Raw genomic sequence first — 18,832 nt, 5'->3', positions numbered from 1 at the left:
TCAGCTTTTCCGCTGTGTAAGCTTCACAGATTACGAAGCTACTGAAGATTTTCGGCCAGGACTAAAGCTTTCTCCATCTGCTTTTCTTGGTCTATTTATTATACAGACTAATGCATCCACTAGTGGGCACTGTGGGCTGCTGTCGATTAGTGCCTCAGTTTATTAATACAATAGCGTGGCAGTAAAACCAGTAGTGATCAAGTGTGCAGGAGGTGTGTCAAAAATGTAGTTTTTCTGCTAAGCACAAAGCTCAAAGTACTTTACTAATGTGGAAATATTAGATGAGATTAAATCACTGAAATACAGTCTCGTAAGTCAGGACCTCTATGTACGGAAAAGTTTAACAGGAAAGAAACTTGACAGACATACAAAATGACCAACAACATACTGCCGTGTTTGCATGTAACCAGGAAATAAGTGTAGTGTAACCATGGAAATGGGTGGAATGTAGCTATGGAAAAGGGTGTAGTGAAACCATAGACATGGATGCAGCTTAACCATGGAAATGGGTGTAGCCTTGTAGCCTAGCCCTAAAATAAGTTTTGTGTAACCACAGAAAGGTGTAACATAACCATAGGAATGGGTGTAGCATTCCCATGAAAATAAAAGCTGTGTAACCATGGAAATAATTAGCGTACTCATGTATATTGGTGTAGTGTAACCACAGAAATGGATGTAGTGTAATTGTTGAACTGGGTGAAACTATGGAAATGGGTGTAGTGTAACTATATGGAAAAGGGTGTAGCGTAACTATATGGAAAAGGGTGTAGCGTAACTATATGGAAAAGGGTGTAAATTTCAATATACCTGAATCACTTTACAGGGTGTTCATGAGGTGCTTCCTTCTGGAAAACTACTTTCCCCCCCATATAAATCTGAGAGCACTGTTTATTATATTATACATTATCTTATCATTTATAGATATTATGTTTCTATCTTCTGGATTATGACAGCTGGGCAGTAAAAGTAAACCTGCGCTACTTATTTAACGATTCCGATTCCTTACCCAAGAGGAGCTCCTCGGGATCTTTGACCACGATGTGAGCGTTCAGCTCCTGAAGCTCTTGGTGCAGCTCCTCCACTTTCTTGTTGGATTTCTTCAGCATGTTGTCCACAGATGCCAGCCTCTTCTTGTCTGTGGTGACTTTGCGCAGGTTCTCCGCACCCTCCTTTATCTTCAGCTCCTTCCTGATCTCACGCTTTATTTGCTCTCGGATCTCGTCCAGCTTCTGCTGGACCATGGTGTCCGACAGGTCCAGATTATGGCCTAGACCCAGCTCCGAAACCACTTGACCCCTCAGGTCGCCCTGGAGATGGACCAAAAACATGACGTCAATGCTAGAGCAAGTTACTTTACTGATTATAACATGTTTTTACTTCTTTCAACATTGCTGAAAAATGAACAGACAAGCAATTCAATACCCAAGATGTTCATTCTTTGGTTCTGACTGTTCTTCTGTTCTTTAACTATATAAATTGCATACATATGAACACTGTTATACAACCCCAATTCCAATGAAGTTGGGACGTGGTGTAAAACATAAATAAAAACAGAATACGATGATTTGCAAATCCTTTTCAACCCATATTCAATTGAATACACTACAAAGACAAGATATTTAATGTTCAAACAGATAAACTTTATTGTTTTTTGCAAATATTCACTAATTTTGAATTTGATGCCTGCAACACGTTCCAATGAATTTGGGACAGGGGCAACAAAAGACTGGGAAAGTTGAGGAATGCTCAAAAAAACACCTGTTTGGAACATTCCACAGGTGAACAGGTTAATTAGAAACAGGTGAGTGTCATGATTGGGTATAAAGGGAGCATCCCTGAAAGGGAGCATCTACTTTGTGAACAACTGTGTGAGCAAATAGTCCAACAGTTTCAGAACAATGTTTCTCAACGTGCAATTGCAAGGAATTTAGGGATTTCATCATCTACAGTCCATAACATCATCAAAAGATTCAGAGAATCTGGAGAAATCTCTGCAAGTAAGCGGCAAGGCAGAAAACCAACACTGAATGCCCGTGACCTTCGATCCCTCAGGCGGCACTGCATTAAAACCGACATCATTCTGTAACGGATATTACCACATGGGCTCAGGAACACTTCAGAAAACCACTGTCAGTGAACACAGTTCGTCGCTCCATCTACAAGTGCAAGTTAAAACTCTGCCATGCTAAGCGAAAGCCACATATCAACAACACCCAGAAACGCCGCCGGCTTCTCTGGGCCCGAGATGGACTGACGCAAAGTGGAAAAGTGTCCTGTGGTCTGACGAGTCCACATGTCAAATTATTTTTGGAAATCATGGACGTCGTGTCCTCTGGGCCAAAGAGGAAAAGGACTGTCCAGATTGTTATCAGCACAAAGTTCAAAAGCCAGCATCAGCTCTGATGGTATGGGGGTGTGTTAGTGCCCATGGCATGGGTAACTTGTACATCTGTGAAGGCACCATTAATGCTGAAATGTACATACAGGTTTTGGAGCAGCATATGCTGCCATCCAAGCAACGTCTTTTTCAGGGACGTCCTGCTTATTTCAGCGAGACAATGCCAAGCCACATTCTGCACGTGTTACAACAGCGTGGCTTCGTAGTAAAAGAGTGCGGGTACTAGACTGGCCTGCCTGCAGTCCAGACCTGTCTCCCATTGAAAATGTGTGGCGCATTATGAAGCACAAAATACGACAACGAAGACCCCGGACTGTTGAGCAACTGAAGCTGTACATCAAGCAAGAATGGGAAAGAATTCCACCTACAAAGCTTCAACAATTAGTGTCCTCAGTTCCCAAATGCTTATTGAGTGTTGTTAAAAGGAAAGGTGATGTGACACAGTGGTAAACACGCCCCTGTCCCAACTTCTTTGGAACGTGTTGCAGGCACCAAATTCAAAATGAGTGAATATTTGCAAAAAAACAATAAAGTTTATCCGTCTGAACATTAAATATCTTGTCTTTGTAGTGTATTCAATTGAATATAGGTTGAAAAGGATTTGCACATCATTGTATTCTGTTTTTATTTATGTTTTACACAACGTCCCAACTTCATTAGAATTGGGGTTGTACATGAAATGTCTGTTCACTCATTAAAACCTAAAAATATGTATGTAAAAGCTGTTTTGTTCAACTGTTCTAATACCTATGCTCATCTAAAACTGGAGACCAAGACACAAGAAGTCCATACATTCCAAGAGCACACCCAAAATACAGATTAAAAAACAAAAACATTGTGATTTTTGGGCTTAATCTTTTATTTACTTTTTTTTATTTTTTATTCTTAACCCAAAGTACTATGAAAAATCTTAAATATCTGAAAAGTGACATGTAAAAGCCCTTTTATCTGGCCAGTAAACATTTACTCAGGTTGTTTATTTCCATAAATAATCTGAAAGTTTGAGTCATCAGACGTTTCCACTGAGCATCAGTCCATTTCAGATGAGCTTGAGCCCAGAGAAGTCGGCAGCGTTTCTGGCTGCTGTTGCTATGTGTCTTCCAATGTGTAGAGCACAGTCTTAATTTACAATTGTGGTGCAGCAACAAAGTGTTAATTGACAACCAGTTATCAAAGTATTCCCGAGTCCATGCACTACTATAAAACACAGAAGCATGTGGTTTTTTAACCTTTTCAACCCCTTGAGGCTTCCGGTGGTTCCAAAATGCACTTGGTCATGTTCTTCATAACGTTCATATTTCATATGCTACATTCAGAAGCTGGGCGTCGTATGAAGCTGTAACTCTTCTCTCCAGTCAAATAGATGGTGATGTCATTTTAAACCCTTATAATAAAAGAAGCTGAACTCAAGTTTGTTTTTCTACTGAAAGTCGAGACGTTTTTTTCCCAAACCTGGGCTATAAACTATAAAAGATTTTTGGCTTTCAGCAGTAAATTGTAAGCATATAGCGATATGTGTAATCATTAAAACACATGTGCTGTTCATTTGAGGGGACCTATTACCAAAAAAAAAAATTAAATTTAATATGCATATTGTGTAATTGTTAATGAATAATTTGCCTTATGATTTGATCACGTAAATTCAGATGGACAAACCAAATTATACCCTGGAGATTAAGAGGTTAAAGAACACGGAGCAACTGCACGTTTTGTTAAAAAGACAATACATGTAGTCCTGTTTAACTGGATTGCACTACAGCATGTGAAATGTTAAGAAAATCAGAGTTTTTGACGGCAATTTTGATTCTTTGTTTGTGTCAAAATATCTTGATATGTATTGTGAAAATGTCTTTAAATATCATGATATGATGTTTTTGCCATATCGCCCAACCCCAGTGTCTCCAGACCTTTGACCATTACTGCGCATGTGGTTTGTTTTCCCCCACTGTATTGATATGTGCTCTCCTGCACACAATACAAACCTAAACCAGCACAAAAACAGTGGTTTGCCATGCAAACGAAGAGCTAACAACGTGGTCCTTAATTCTGGACTCTGCGGAGCTAAGCCACTTATCTTCTCTGGAAATGAGCTTCCCTGATGACTTATTGGTAACAACGGGTGTCATTCAGACAGACCGAGCAAACATTCAGCACTAAACCCCCCAACACAGCACAGCTTCTTCAGCCCGGGAGAGAAATGAAGTCAGTCAGCATTCATAGCTATCAGGCTCCTAAAGCTCTGGCTAACCGCTGTATTGATTCAGACTGTATAAGCACAAGTAGTAAAGAGTTTTTTAAATGACTGACAAGAAATCAGCTTAGAATGTAAAATGTGAACATGACAGTGTACTTATTTACTCCCACTGTATCCACTGCCCTGTTTTCACCAAATGGCAACAATTATAGGGCATCATTTTATACACAACCAGTGGCTTCGTTATAAAAGACCAAATGTAACTTCCCACAGACTTTGATTTACACTTAAAGCCTTCACAATCCCAAAGGGGGAAAAAAAACAGTAAACTTTTATATGGTTGTCAAGCAAACTGTACTAAAGTACTTGTTGCCATTTGGCAACACCACACAGTAAAGGGTTAATACTATAAAAACACCAAGATACAGAATTAGAGAGATGAAGAATGGCACTAGTAGCCTAATTACTATCTAAAATGTATGCACCGCAGATCCACTATTGCACTTGTTGCCACATGGCAACAATATGTTATCATTTCATATACAACCAATGCTTCCAATTCAAAAGACAAAATGTACTTTAACACAGATTGTGAATCTTTTTTTAACATTTACATCTAAAGCTTTCAGTTTCCCAAAGGAAAATGGAAAAACATGAACTTTTGAACTGTAAGCAGACAAAAAAACTGAAAGAAAGTGCTTGTTGCCTTTGGGCAACACTGTACAGTAAAGGGCTAATACAATAAAACACTAAGAAACAGATGTAAAGAGACAAACAAACCAGAGACTAATACTCTTAGTACAGTTTTAATACATAAATATAGGTGTCAGACATGAAGGCGGAATAAAGCAACTTCAACAGGTAAAGCAGATACATTAAAAGTATCAAAGACCTTAGTATAAACTGCAGCTGCCAATCGTAATGGCATGCTGTTTGACGTAGGACTAGAACAGGCAGACTGATGAACAGACTGACCTCAGAACTAAAGTGGAAGCAAATATATTATGTCTACCTAAAGAGCCACAAAATACTGACATGCTTTGATAAATTAACGCGTTTAATAGCTGTTTATTGAAATCCATTAACCATTTAGTGCAAGATTTATGAAATATACATGAGACACTTCATGATTTATCTTATTGAGAATGTCAGCATGTATAGGAATATAAATAGAAATGTTTTTAAAAAATGAAAAAAACCCCAAACAAATTGGGGGAGGGTTCCTTTACATTTTGTTGCCATAAGGCAACAGCATGCAACAACAGAACTGCAACATGCATTTCAACATTACCGAAATCCATTTACTGCATTAATTATGAAATATACATGAGACACTTCATGATTCATCTTATTGAGAATGGCCACATTTATAGAAATATGAATAAAACGTTTTTAAAAATTGAAGAAAAAAAAACTGGGCAGGTTACTTTGCATTTTGCTGCCATATGGCAACAACAGAAGTGCAACATGCAATGCAATGGAAGCAAACCAATACAGTGCTATACACTGACACGGCCACATTCATCCTCCAGGTATGAAAAACGCTGCGTGCATAATGGCCATGCATGTATAACTGTTCTAAGAACACAGGAAAGTATGAAAATAAATGTAAAGATTAAAAAGAAATCAACTCAGAATGTAAAAAACGCTGTTTTCATTTTCTCCCACTGGATGCACTGCAAACCGTTACATGCCGTTGCATGTTGTTGCCATATGGCAACAATTACACACAATTATTTTATATACAAACAAAGGTTTGGTTTATGAAAAACAATATGTGGCCTCCCACAGACTGTGATTATTCTATATACTGATTCACACATCAAGCCTTCAGTTTACCAAATAAAAAAGGAAGCATGTGCATTAGAGTTAGGCATAAAGTGGAAAAGTACTTGTTGCCTCTTGGCAACACAATGCGGTTAAGGGTTAATACTGTAACCAATAAACAGATATACAGAGCCAGAGAATGGAACTAGTGGCCCATCAGTTATCTACAAATCCAAAAGGCATTAAAAAAGCAGAGGATGAGGTGGAATAAGGTCATTTGTGTCTGCAGTTCATGGATAACACCGTTAAGATGGTTCTCCAAAGGTCCTTTAGTAAAGGCAAAGGCTCTATATAAAACCAAATCATGCTTAAATTGCTTCGCATGGTGAAAAGGTTCTTCATACTGATGGAGCATGTGTTTTATATGGTTCTACATAGCACCAAAAAGGGTTCTTCTACTGTCACGTCAAGCATTTGCATGTATTTCAATATGCAAAGAAGCATTTAAGCATCAAATGTTTATATACACACACACTCTTAAAAAAAAAAGAAGGTTCTTCAAGTAAATAAATTGGTTCTATACAGAACCCTGAACACTCATTTGTATGATTAAAGGGTTCTCTGCATTGCGAAAGGGCTCTTCAGCTTGCCGGGAGAATGTTCCGTATATGATTCAATACAGAACCTTTTTGAGGGTTCTTCTGTTGTGATAAGCCTGACATCCGGAACAATAGAAGAACCCTTTTTGGTGCCATGTAGAACCACATACAACACATTTGCCATCAGTCTGAAGAACCATTTCTTGTTCGTGGTTCTATATAAAACTAAGATTTTCTTTAGTAAACAGTCCTTGAAGAACCATCTATTTTCAAGAGTTGCCGAACTCGTGGTTCTGAACAGAACCACTGCCTTTTCTAAGGATCTTGAAGAATGTAGCATTAGCCTAGTAGATTAGCTATTTTGTAAACAAAAGTACTTCAGCTTCGTGTTTAGTAGTTTTCGAACTGAGCCGTTCTACCTTAAATGGTGCGACAGTTCATTCTGGCGCCCGGGCTGCACCAGCCATAGCTACACTGTTTAAGGTGGAACGGAAAATTCGAACCAGAACAGTCTGGTGAACAAGAAAACAGCACAAAAACAAGGAATAAGAAAGACAGAAGTGCACAAAACCACAGGAAATCAAACATGGACATGACTGGAATGATTTAGGCAGCTGTAAATATCGTAAAACGTTAAAATCTCGTCAAAAAACAGTGTTTGACAACACAAACCCCCGCCAAAACAGCTGCTGATCGAACTTTCCCGTTCCACCTTAAATTGCGCAGCGCTTACATTCTGTCGCTTCAGGCGCCAGAATGTAAACTCCTGCACCATTTAAGGTGGAACGGCCAAATTCGAACAAGAGGCTGGCGAATAAGAGCAGCTTCGGGTTTTCCGCTGTTTTAAGGCTGAAAACGCTGATAATTCCGTGCCCTTTCGGTAAATTAGACGAGTTTAACCCTTAAGCTCGCCATAAACCTCCCGAGAGAGGGACTAGCGGGACTAGAGAGAGGGCGCGGGGACAAACAGCGCCCGGAGTTCGGGGTCCGGGGTCCGGGGTCGCTCAGCCCTCAGCTCCTCCTCGGCGTGTTTTCCAGGCCAAACTCTGGATCAGACACTAAAACTCCTCACACGCCGCTCAGGGTGGACCTGTCCGCCGTGTCGGAGCGCGCGTGACGGGCTCGCTGCTGTAAACACGAACACACACTCAAGCACTCCCGCACGCGCGCGCTCACACACCCCGCAAACGCACGCGCTTATTCCTCTAAACAACAACAGCTGGAAAAGTTTCTCCTACCTGCATGGGATCGGCGGCCATCTTTGCTCCCAACTTTGAATCAGAGTCTTGCGGAGAAAAGAGGAGGAGGAGGAGGAGAGGGGGGGGAGAGAGAGAGAGAGAGAGAGCAAAGAGAGAAATAATAGACAGACAAAAAGATGGAATGCCAGACTAACAGACAGACTGAAAGATACACAGACAAACAGAAATAGATAGATAGATAGATAGATAGATAGATAGATAGATAGATAGATAGATAGATAGATAGATAGATAGATAGATAGATAGATAGATAGATGAGTGAGTATCTGCAAAAACTACAAGGACGTTTTTGTTTGTAAAAGTGTTTTATCACCTGATGGTCCAGATTATCTGAACACATGAATTGACAAGAGATATGAAGAATAAAGATTGAGAATAAAGACTGTGAGAACAGAGACGGTGAAAACAGAGACTGAGAATAGAGACTGTGAGAATAAAGACTGAGAATAGAGATTGAGAATAGAGACTGTGAGAACAGAGACTGAGAATAGAGACTGTGAGAATAAAGACTGAGAATAAAGACAGAATAGAGACTGTGAGAATAAAGACAGAACAGAGACTGAGAATAGAGACTGTGAGAATAGTGATTGTGAGAATAGAGACTGTGATATTAGAGACAGAGAATAAAGACTGTGAGAACAGAGACTGAGAATAGAGACGGTGAGAATAGAGACTGAGAATAGAAGCCATGAGAATAGATTGAGAATAGAGACTGAGAATAGAGCCTGTGAGAATAGACTGTGACAATAGATATTGAGAATATACAGTAGACTGTAAGAATAGAGACTGTGAGAATAGAGATTGTGAGAATAGAGACTGTGAGAATAGAGACTGAAAATAGAGACTGTGAGAATAGAGATTGTGAGAACAGAGATTGAGAATACAGACTGTGAGAACAGAGATTGAGAATACAGACTGTGAGAATAGAGATTGAGAATACAGACTGTGAGAATAGAGATTGAGAACACAGACTGTGAGAATAGAGATTTAGAATACAAACTGTGAGAACAGAGATTGAGAATACAGACTGTGAGAACAGAGATTGAGAATACAGACTGTGAGAACAGAGATTGAGAACACAGACTGTGAGAATAGAGATTTAGAATACAGACTGTGAGAACAGAGATTGAGAATACAGACTGTGAGAACAGAGATTGAGAATACAGACTGTGAGAATAGAGATTTAGAATACAAACTGTGAGAACAGAGATTGAGAATACAGACTGTGAGAACAGAGATTGAGAACACAGACTGTGAGAATAGAGATTTAGAATACAGACTGTGAGAACAGAGATTGAGAATACAGACTGTGAGAATAGAGATTTAGAATACAAACTGTGAGAACAGAGATTGAGAATACAGACTGTGAGAACAGAGATTGAGAATACAGACTGTGAGAACAGAGATTGAGAACACAGACTGTGACAATAGAGATTTAGAATACAAACTGTGAGAACAGAGATTGAGAATACAGACTGTGAGAATAGAGATTGAGAACACAGACTGTGAGAATAGCGATTTAGAATACAGACTGTGAGAACAGAGATTGAGAACACAGACTGTGAGAATAGAGATTTAGAATACAGACTGTGAGAACAGAGATTGAGAATACAGACTGTGAGAACAGAGATTGAGAACACAGACTGTGAGAATAGAGATTTAGAATACAGACTGTGAGAACAGAGATTGAGAATACAGACTGTGAGAACAGAGATTGAGAATACAGACTGTGAGAACAGAGATTTAGAATACAAACTGTGAGAACAGAGATTGAGAATACAGACTGTGAGAACAGAGATTGAGAACACAGACTGTGACAATAGAGATTTAGAATACAAACTGTGAGAACAGAGATTGAGAATACAGACTGTGAGAACAGAGATTGAGAACACAGACTGTGAGAATAGAGATTGAGAACACAGACTGTGAGAATAGAGATTTAGAATACAGACTGTGAGAACAGAGATTGAGAATACAGACTGTGAGAACAGAGATTGAGAACACAGACTGTGAGAATAGAGATTTAGAATACAAACTGTGAGAACAGAGATTGAGAATACAGACTGTGAGAACAGAGATTGAGAACACAGACTGTGAGAATAGAGATTGAGAACACAGACTGTGAGAATAGAGATTTAGAATACAGACTGTGAGAACAGAGATTGAGAATACAGACTGTGAGAACAGAGATTGAGAACACAGACTGTGAGAATAGAGATTTAGAATACAGACTGTGAGAATGCTTTGAGAGCATGAGGTATTAAGAAGTGCAGATCAGTAATAGAGCACTGAACTCTAATCAGTTTATCCTCAGTGTGGAGGGATAGACAGGTGCAGAGAGAGAGGGAGAGAGAGAGGGAGAGTGAGTGAGAGGCTGTCCTCTCTAATCAATGATCCCTCAGTAAAGAAGAGCTGAAGAAAAAGAGGATGAACAGATGCTGCTTACAGAAGGTCACAGAGAGATGATCCATATTATTGCCTGTCTGTGTGTTTCAGACCGTGATCAGTGCTTGTATATTTAAATAAATTAAGGTATCCACAGCAGACACTATGTGCTTATATATATATATATATATATATATATATATATATATATATATGTGAGTGTGTGTGTGTGTGTGTATGTCTGTATATGTATGTATGTATGTATGTATGTGTAGTCTTCCATGTCTTCTGTACGCATAACTGTACAGGGCATACATGACAGGTCTTTCATGCTTTTTGTGGATACTCATATTCTAAAGTGATGTCTCCAAAAACATAACTTTACAGAGGACAGTAAAAGCCTTCTTATCATGCAGTGTAACTTAATGTAACAAGATTGTATTCAAAGGAATTTTGAATCATTCCTGCTGGTCTATATTTTATTAGACTTTGTCACAGTGCAAACAATAGCTGGGCTTTCAAATCATGTAATAAGCTACAAAAATGAAGATAAAGCATTTTGTTTTGTTCCAACAGGTACAAGTTGTTTTTTCAGTTTGTTCCACACACACACACACACACACACACACACACACACACACACACACACACACACACACACACACACACACACACACACACATTGTGTCTCCAAAATATTAACTTTTAACTTTACCAGAGAGGGAAAAATGTGCTTAGCTTTAAATAGAAGTTAAAGGAACTTGATTTTTTTCTGAATTATTTTTAGCATTTCAGTTAATCCATTACATTATAACACAAAGGTTAACACACACGTTTTCTAAGCTGCTTATCCTTCTTGGTTGGAGGAGAAGCGGGAACCTACATCAGTGAGGACAGAAGGCAGGAAACACCCAGGTCACCATCAGAGGACAGTCACACACATACATTTACAAACACTGCATTTGGCAGACGCTCTTATCCAGAGCGACTTACAATTCTACCATTTTACACGGGCAGCGTAGGCAGTGTTACGAGTCTTGCCCAAGGACTCTTATTGGTATAGTGTAGCTCACCCAGGCGGGGATTGAACTCCAGTCTACAGAGTAGAAGGCAGAAGTGATACCCACTACACTACACCAACCACTACCCACTACACTACACCAACCACTACCCACTACACTACACCAACCTCTTCCCACTACACTACACCAACCACTACTCACTACACTACACCAACCTCTTCCCACTACACTACACCAACCACTACTCACTACACTACACCAACCTCTTCACACTACACTACACCAACCACCACCCACTACACTACACCAATCTCTTCCCACTACAATACACCAACCACTACCCACTACACTATACCAACCACTACCCACTACACTACACCAACCACTACCCACTACACTATACCAACCACTACCCACTACACTACACCAACCACTACCCACTACACCAACCACCACCCACTACACTACACCAATCTCTTCCCACTACACTACACCAACCACTACCCACTACACTATACCAACCACTACCCACTACACTACACCAACCACTACCCACTACACTACACCAACCACTACCCACTACACTACACCAATCTCTTCCCACTACACTACACCAACCACTACTCACTACACTACACCAACCTCTTCCCACTACACTACACCAACCACTACTCACTACACTACACCAACCTCTTCCCACTACACTACACCAACCACTACTCACTACACTACACCAACCTCTTCACACTACACTACACCAACCACCACCCACTACACTACACCAATCTCTTCCCACTACACTACACCAACCACTACCCACTACACTACACCAACCACTACCCACTACAATATACCAACCACTACCCACTACACTACACCAACCACTACCCACTACACCAACCACCACCCACTACACTACACCAATCTCTTCCCACTACACTACACCAACCACTACCCACTACACTATACCAACCACTACCCGCTACACTACACCAACCACTACCCGCTACACTACACCAACCACTACCCACTACACTATACCAACCACTACCCACTACACCAACCACCACCCACTACACTACACCAATCTCTTCCCACTACACTACACCAACCACTACCCACTACACTATACCAACCACTACCCGCTACACTACACCAACCACTACCCGCTACACTACACCAACCACTACCCGCTACACTACACCAACCACTACCCACTACACTATACCAACCACTACCCGCTACACTACACCAACCACTACCCGCTACACTATACCAACCACTACCCACTACACTACACCAACCTCTTCCCACTACACTACACCAACCACTACCCACTACACTATACCAACCACTACCCGCTACACTACACCAACCACTACCCGCTACACTACACCAACCACTACCCACTACACTATACCAACCACTACCCGCTACACTACACCAACCACTACCCGCTACACTATACCAACCACTACCCACTACACTACACCAACCTCTTCCCACTACACTACACCAACCACTACTCACTACACTACACCAACCACTACCCACTACACTACACCAATCTCTTCCCACTACACTACACCAACCAACTTAATTTCACTGACTCTCTCACTCTCACTCATTCACTCACTCACTCTCTCTCTAACACTCACTTATACTCTCTCTCTCTCTAACACTCACCCACTCACTCACACTCTCTCTCTCTAACACTCACTCACTCTGTCACACGGACTCTCTCTCCAACACTCACTCACTCACACACACTTTCAAACACTCACTCACTCACTCACTCACACTCTCTCTCTAACACTAACTCACTCACACTCTCACTCACTCACACACTCTCTCTCACTCACACACACTGTCTCTAACACTAACTCACACTCTCTCTCTAACACTCACTCACTCACTCACACTCTCACTCACTCACACACACTGTCTCTAACACTAACTCACACTCTCTCTCTAACACTCACTCCCTCTCTAAAACTCACTCACTCGCACACTCTCTCTCACACACACTCAATCACACTCTCTCTCTAACACTCACTCCCTCTCTAACACTCACTCACTCACTCGCACACTCTCTCACACACACTCTCTCTAACACTCAATCACACTCTCTCTCTAACACTCACTCCCTCTCTAACACTCACTCACTCACTCGCACACTCTCTCACACACACTCTCTCTAACACTCACTCACACTCTCTCTCTAACACTCACTCACACTCTCTAACACTCACTCTCATTCACACACTCTCTCTCTAACACTCACTCTCATTCACACACTCTCTCTCTAACACTCACTCACACTCTCTCTCCAACACTCACTCACTCACACTCACTCACACACTCTCTCTCTAACACTCACTCTCATTCACACACTCTCTCTCTAACACTCACTCACACTCTCTCTCTAACACTCACTCACTCACACTCTCACTCACTCACACACTCTCTCTAACACTCACTCTCATTCACACACTCTCTCTCTAACACTCACTCACACTCTCTCTCTAACACTCACTCACTCACACTCTCACTCACTCACACACTCTCTGTCACTCACACACACTCTCTCTAACACTCACTCACTCGCACACTCTCTCTCACTCACACACACTCTCTCTATCACTAACTCACACTCACTCTCTCTCACTCACTCACTCACTCACTCTCTCTCTCTCACTCACTCACTCACTCATGCACACACACACACTCTCACTCACTCACATACACTTTATCTCTAAAAAACCCTTCAAGAACCATTTAAGAGTGCAGCAAGTACAACTACTTACAAGGTTTTCCTTGATATAAGCCCTTTAATCCTACAGGTCGGCGTGATGGGTGCAGTTATACTTTCAGCCTGCAGAGGGATTTCGTCATCTCTATAGAAGCCTAATGACTTTAGAATAAAGAGACCCATCCATCCATCCATCTTCTAAGCCGTTTCTCCGTCAGGGTCGCAGGGGGTGCTGGAGCCTATCCCAGCAGTCATCGGGCGGAAGGCAGGATACACCCTGGACAGGTCGCCAGTCCATCGCAGGGCAGTAAAGAGAACCAGTATGGATGTATTTGTTGATGGGTTTCATACAAATCATTCATTCATTCCACCAGCTGGTAGTTTAATAAGCCAGCACCATAACATGCATGATAGACATATTTTTTAACAGTGAGTTTTAGTGGTTGTGGTAGTGTAGTGGATAACACCTCTGTCTTCTACACTGTAGACTGGGGTTCAATCCCACACCTGGGTAAGAACCCCACACTATACCAATAAGAGTCCTGGGGCAAGACTCCCAACACCCCCTTCGCCTAACTGTGTAAAATCATCAAACTGTAAGTCGCTCTGGATAAGAGTGTCTGCCAAAATGCCGTAAATGTATTTTAAACTGGAGCAAGACTTTAAATTGAAAGACTGAAACTACAAAGAGAACAATCCACTTAAATGAAATCACTCTATCTATCTATTAAATAATCTGTTTTAACCATCTGATCGGTTACGCTGTCGTCCTGGGCTGAACTGTGGAGGTTTCTCTTGATGTACTCAGATGCAGCAGGTTTGTCCTGATCACAGAACAGCGCTCCATTCTCACAGTGAAAATGATCCCCCACCACCAGCCGCTTACAGCAGACAGAGCACACAAAGCACTGCAAGAAAGAACACAGGCGTCAGTGGTCAGTTTATTAGAAACACCCACCTTGTACTTCCACTAACTGGCCACTTTATTAGAAACACCTACCTTGCGCTTCCATTAACTGGCCACTTTATTAGAAACACCTACCTTGTGCTTCCACTAACTGGCCACTTTATTAGAAACACCTACCTTGTACTTCCACTAACTGGCCACTTTATTAGAAACAACAACCTTGGGCTGCCACTAACTGATCTCTACTTTACAGTAGTGTAAATGAACAAGTCACTGTAAAGAATGTCAGGTTAATTCTGACCTTAATGTGGAACATGTAGCTCTTCGCCTTCATCACCATCTCTCCAGCTGGGATGGAGCTTCTGCAGCTTCTACACTCTCCACTCATACCAAACAATCTGCAACACAGAACACATCCTATATAAATATACTGTAGCAAAATGAGCCCTAAACTACTCTTTTACATCTTTTAAACTTTTGTCATATACATTTTATATCAACATTTGTACACTGCTATTCTGTTAAAGGGCAATTCCACCACCTTCAGATTTCCTGTGTTATTAAGTGGTTTAGATGTAAACAGAGCGGTTCAGAGTGGTTTGCTGTGAAACTCTCTGTTCTAGATAAACTTACCGAGTCAGAACTGTTCACAGTGGTGGTGATAGGAACCAGACGTCCACCTCTAAAAACTCCTCACAGAAAGTTCCTACATAAAATGGCTAGGAATTCACTGCCTGAGGACTGAGACGCTGTTTTAAGATAGAATATTTTTGACCAAAACACATGCAGGACGTTGTGAGTCAAAATAGTCCCCAAAGAAAACTTATTATTTCAGAGTTTACACAATCTTCCCATCATCAACATTCCATATATACTCAGAAGACTCGTGTAGGTTCTCTGGTGGTTCTGGATAGTAAATAAATGTCTATATCTGTGTTGTAGTCATGGCAATGCCTGGTTCCCATCACCACCACTGTAAAGACATCTGAACCATTTCACACCAAACCCACTCTGAATGACTCATATCTCAAACACTGTTATTAAGTAGAAATCAGTGGAATTCCCCTTTAAACTCTAAGGGTCTGTATGTGGGCCCATGTATGTGTGAGGTAACCTGATATAGTCACTCCTGCAGAGGATCATGCCGCTCCTGGTGAAGCAGGATGAGGCGATCTGAGCCAGAGGGACGCAGCAGCTTGAGCACGTGAGGCAGCTGCAATGCCAGTATCTGTCGAGAGCGAAGAGCAGGAACCGGTCAGAAATCTTCAGTCCACATCCTGCACACCGCTTCAGCCCGAGAGAGCCTGCACTGAGGAGAGGAGAATCAAACGAAGCATCAAACTACAGCTCAGAGCAGACACCGTGCACTGCTACCATAACTGGGTCACATCAACTGTTCATCAGCTTCTGCCAGTAAAAACACTATACCACTCTCAAAAAACGACGGTTCTACAAAGGTTCTTTAGTAAAGACAGCAGATCCATATAGAACCATGAACACCCAAAGAAACATTTGTATGCTTAAAGGGTTCTTTGCATCATGAAATTGTTCTTCAGATTGATGGAGAATGTGCTGCAGATGGTTCTATATAGAACCTTTTTGAAAATGGTTTAAATGATAATTCATAATAGATACTGAATAATTCATAGTAGATCCTGGAGAGGCATGTAAACTCCACACGGAAAGGACCCTGGTCACCCGGCCGGGGAATTTGTAGAATTCCAGTTTATGTAATTGTCTATTGTTGTTGAGACAAAATCTCACATCTCCAAAAAAAGAGAAAAAAATTCTGTTCGTAACTTTGAACGGAATTTAATGTAACAACGTTCCAGGTCATTTTGGAGTTTTTAACTGCTCGGTTCTTTTCATTGTTCCATTTTCTAACAGTATGAGGGGCAGCTGGAGTTCACTTTCTTAACAAGACAAAGAAACAGGAGGAATCAAAATACAAGGGTTTATTCAACAAAGATAATCAGTGTAGTACTGAATGCCACATTATCCCATATACATAAAATAGTTTTGTCAGTAAATATTTAAAATTGACACATTACAAAAATGTGGTCTCCATATGTGGATATATTTCAATATACTGACATATATGTGCATAAACTTAAAAAATAATTATGGCACATATACATTTTAACACATAGAATTTAAAACATCACATATATTGGACATTTATTTTTAATAAGAACAATCAGCCAATCAGACATAACATTCTGACCACCATGATGTAGTCCATCTGTTTCTCTGATACTTTGTTACCCCCTTTTATCCTGTTCTTCAGTGGTCAGGACCCCCATGGACCCTCACAGAGCAGGTACTATTTGGGTGGTGGGTGATTCTCAGCACTGCAGTAACACTGTCTGGTGATGGTGTGTTAGTGTGTGTTGTGCTGGTGTGAGTGGATCAGACACAGCAGTGCTGCTGGAGTTTTTAAACCCTGTGTCCACTCACTGTCCACTCTATTAGACACTCCTACCTTGTCAGTCCACCTTGTAGATGTAAAGTCAGAGACAATAGCTCATCTGCTGCTGCACAGTTTGTGTTGGTCATCCTCTAGTCCTTCATCAGTGGTCACAGGACGCTGCCCACAGGACACTGTTGGCTGGATATTTTTGGTTGGTGGACTTTTCTCAGTCCAGCAGTGACACTGAGGTGTTTAAAAACTCCAGCAGCACTGCTGTGTCTGATCCACTCAGACCAGCGCAACACACACTAACACACCACCACCACATCAGTGCTGAGAATAATCCACCACCCAAATAGTACCTGCTCTGTGAGGGTCCATGGGGGTCCTGACCACTGAAGAACAGGGTAAAAGGGGGTAACAAAGTATCAGAGAAACAGATGGACTACAGTCTGTAACTGTAGAACTACAAAGTGCAGCTATACAGTAAGTGGAGCTGATAAACTGGACAATGAGCATAGAAACAAGGAGGTGGTCAGAATGTTATGCCTGCCCGGTGTATGTTTGCATACATTTCTCTTCCATAAGAGCTGCACTCACCTCTTCTGAAGATTGCCAGTCATCTGAGTGCTGAAGTGGTCTCAGGTTCAGTAGTGGGATGAAAACTTGCAGCACTGTGGTGAAGCCGTCCTGCCTGGAACACACAAATAATCCATAATGGACAACAATGCAGTTATAACCTGAGTAGCCTGTGCGCCGCCTAATGACACCTTTAAACACCCTCACTCAGGTGATGTCACATCAGCTTCAGCCAATCAGAATTAAAGCTGAGTTATAGGGCAGTGGTTGAGATCTTCCCTTTGAAATGAAACCCTCAAATAAAGAGCATCACTTCATTAACAGCTACCAGCGCTGCTCTGTAGGCGACCCTGCCCGTCTGCAGTGACAGCAGAGGAGGGGAAAGTTCAGCTCCTCACTGCTGGGCTTTAGTTACATTTAGGGATCATACGCCTTCAAAGAGGGGGGCAATTATTTATTATCACCCACCCCTAATTCTTCAGTGAATTCTTGTTCGAATTTTCCCATTCCACCTTAAATGATGGAATTTTAAGTAGAAATTTAAGGTGGAACGGGAAATT

At 41.3% G+C, this 18,832-nt stretch overlaps 2 protein-coding genes across 3 annotated transcripts in view; both read right to left on the bottom strand.

Annotated features, from left to right (window-relative positions):
• Positions 1–8,268, bottom strand: part of pkn2 (protein kinase N2) — a 43,857-nt gene extending 35,589 nt beyond the window's left edge. Inside the window, exons 1-2 of one of the 2 annotated variants that reach the window (XM_017706343.2) lie at positions 8,197–8,268; positions 1,007–1,307 (exon numbers count right to left, since the gene is read on the bottom strand). In XM_017706343.2, coding sequence (XP_017561832.1) covers positions 1,007–1,307; positions 8,197–8,217 — 322 coding nt within the window. In that variant the 5' untranslated portion in view covers positions 8,218–8,268. The remainder of the gene's footprint in view (positions 1–1,006; positions 1,308–8,196) is intronic. The other variant, XM_017706344.2, reaches the window with a different exon arrangement.
• Positions 8,269–9,736: 1,468 nt separating this feature from the next.
• Positions 9,737–18,316, bottom strand: lmo4 (LIM domain only 4). Its single transcript, XM_037546777.1, has 5 exons — positions 18,294–18,316; positions 16,398–16,592; positions 15,585–15,681; positions 15,138–15,284; positions 9,737–9,748 (listed from the first exon to the last, which is right to left on the bottom strand). The coding sequence occupies exons 1-5, from the start codon at positions 18,314–18,316 to the stop codon at positions 9,737–9,739; spliced, it is 474 nt and encodes a 157-aa protein (XP_037402674.1).
• Positions 18,317–18,832: the final 516 nt, after the last annotated feature.

Source organism: Pygocentrus nattereri, chromosome 17 (assembly GCF_015220715.1).
Source record: "Pygocentrus nattereri isolate fPygNat1 chromosome 17, fPygNat1.pri, whole genome shotgun sequence".
In the NCBI taxonomy this organism is placed as follows: Eukaryota; Metazoa; Chordata; class Actinopteri; order Characiformes; family Serrasalmidae; genus Pygocentrus; species Pygocentrus nattereri.
Note: the sequence above shows the minus strand (reverse complement) of the source record. Positions and strands in the feature narration are given on the sequence as shown.

Excerpts from the sequence above, each read along its gene's own strand:
- lmo4 (XM_037546777.1), bottom strand. The coding sequence starts at position 18,316 with ATGACTGGCAATCTTCAGAAGAG. Across the intron at positions 16,593-18,293 it reads ACTGGCAATCTTCAGAAGAG|TGCAGGCTCTCTCGGGCTGA; the intron begins GTGAGTGCAGCT and ends TCCTCTCCTCAG. Across the intron at positions 15,285-15,584 it reads GCTACATGTTCCACATTAAG|TGCTTTGTGTGCTCTGTCTG; the intron begins GTCAGAATTAAC and ends TCTTTCTTGCAG.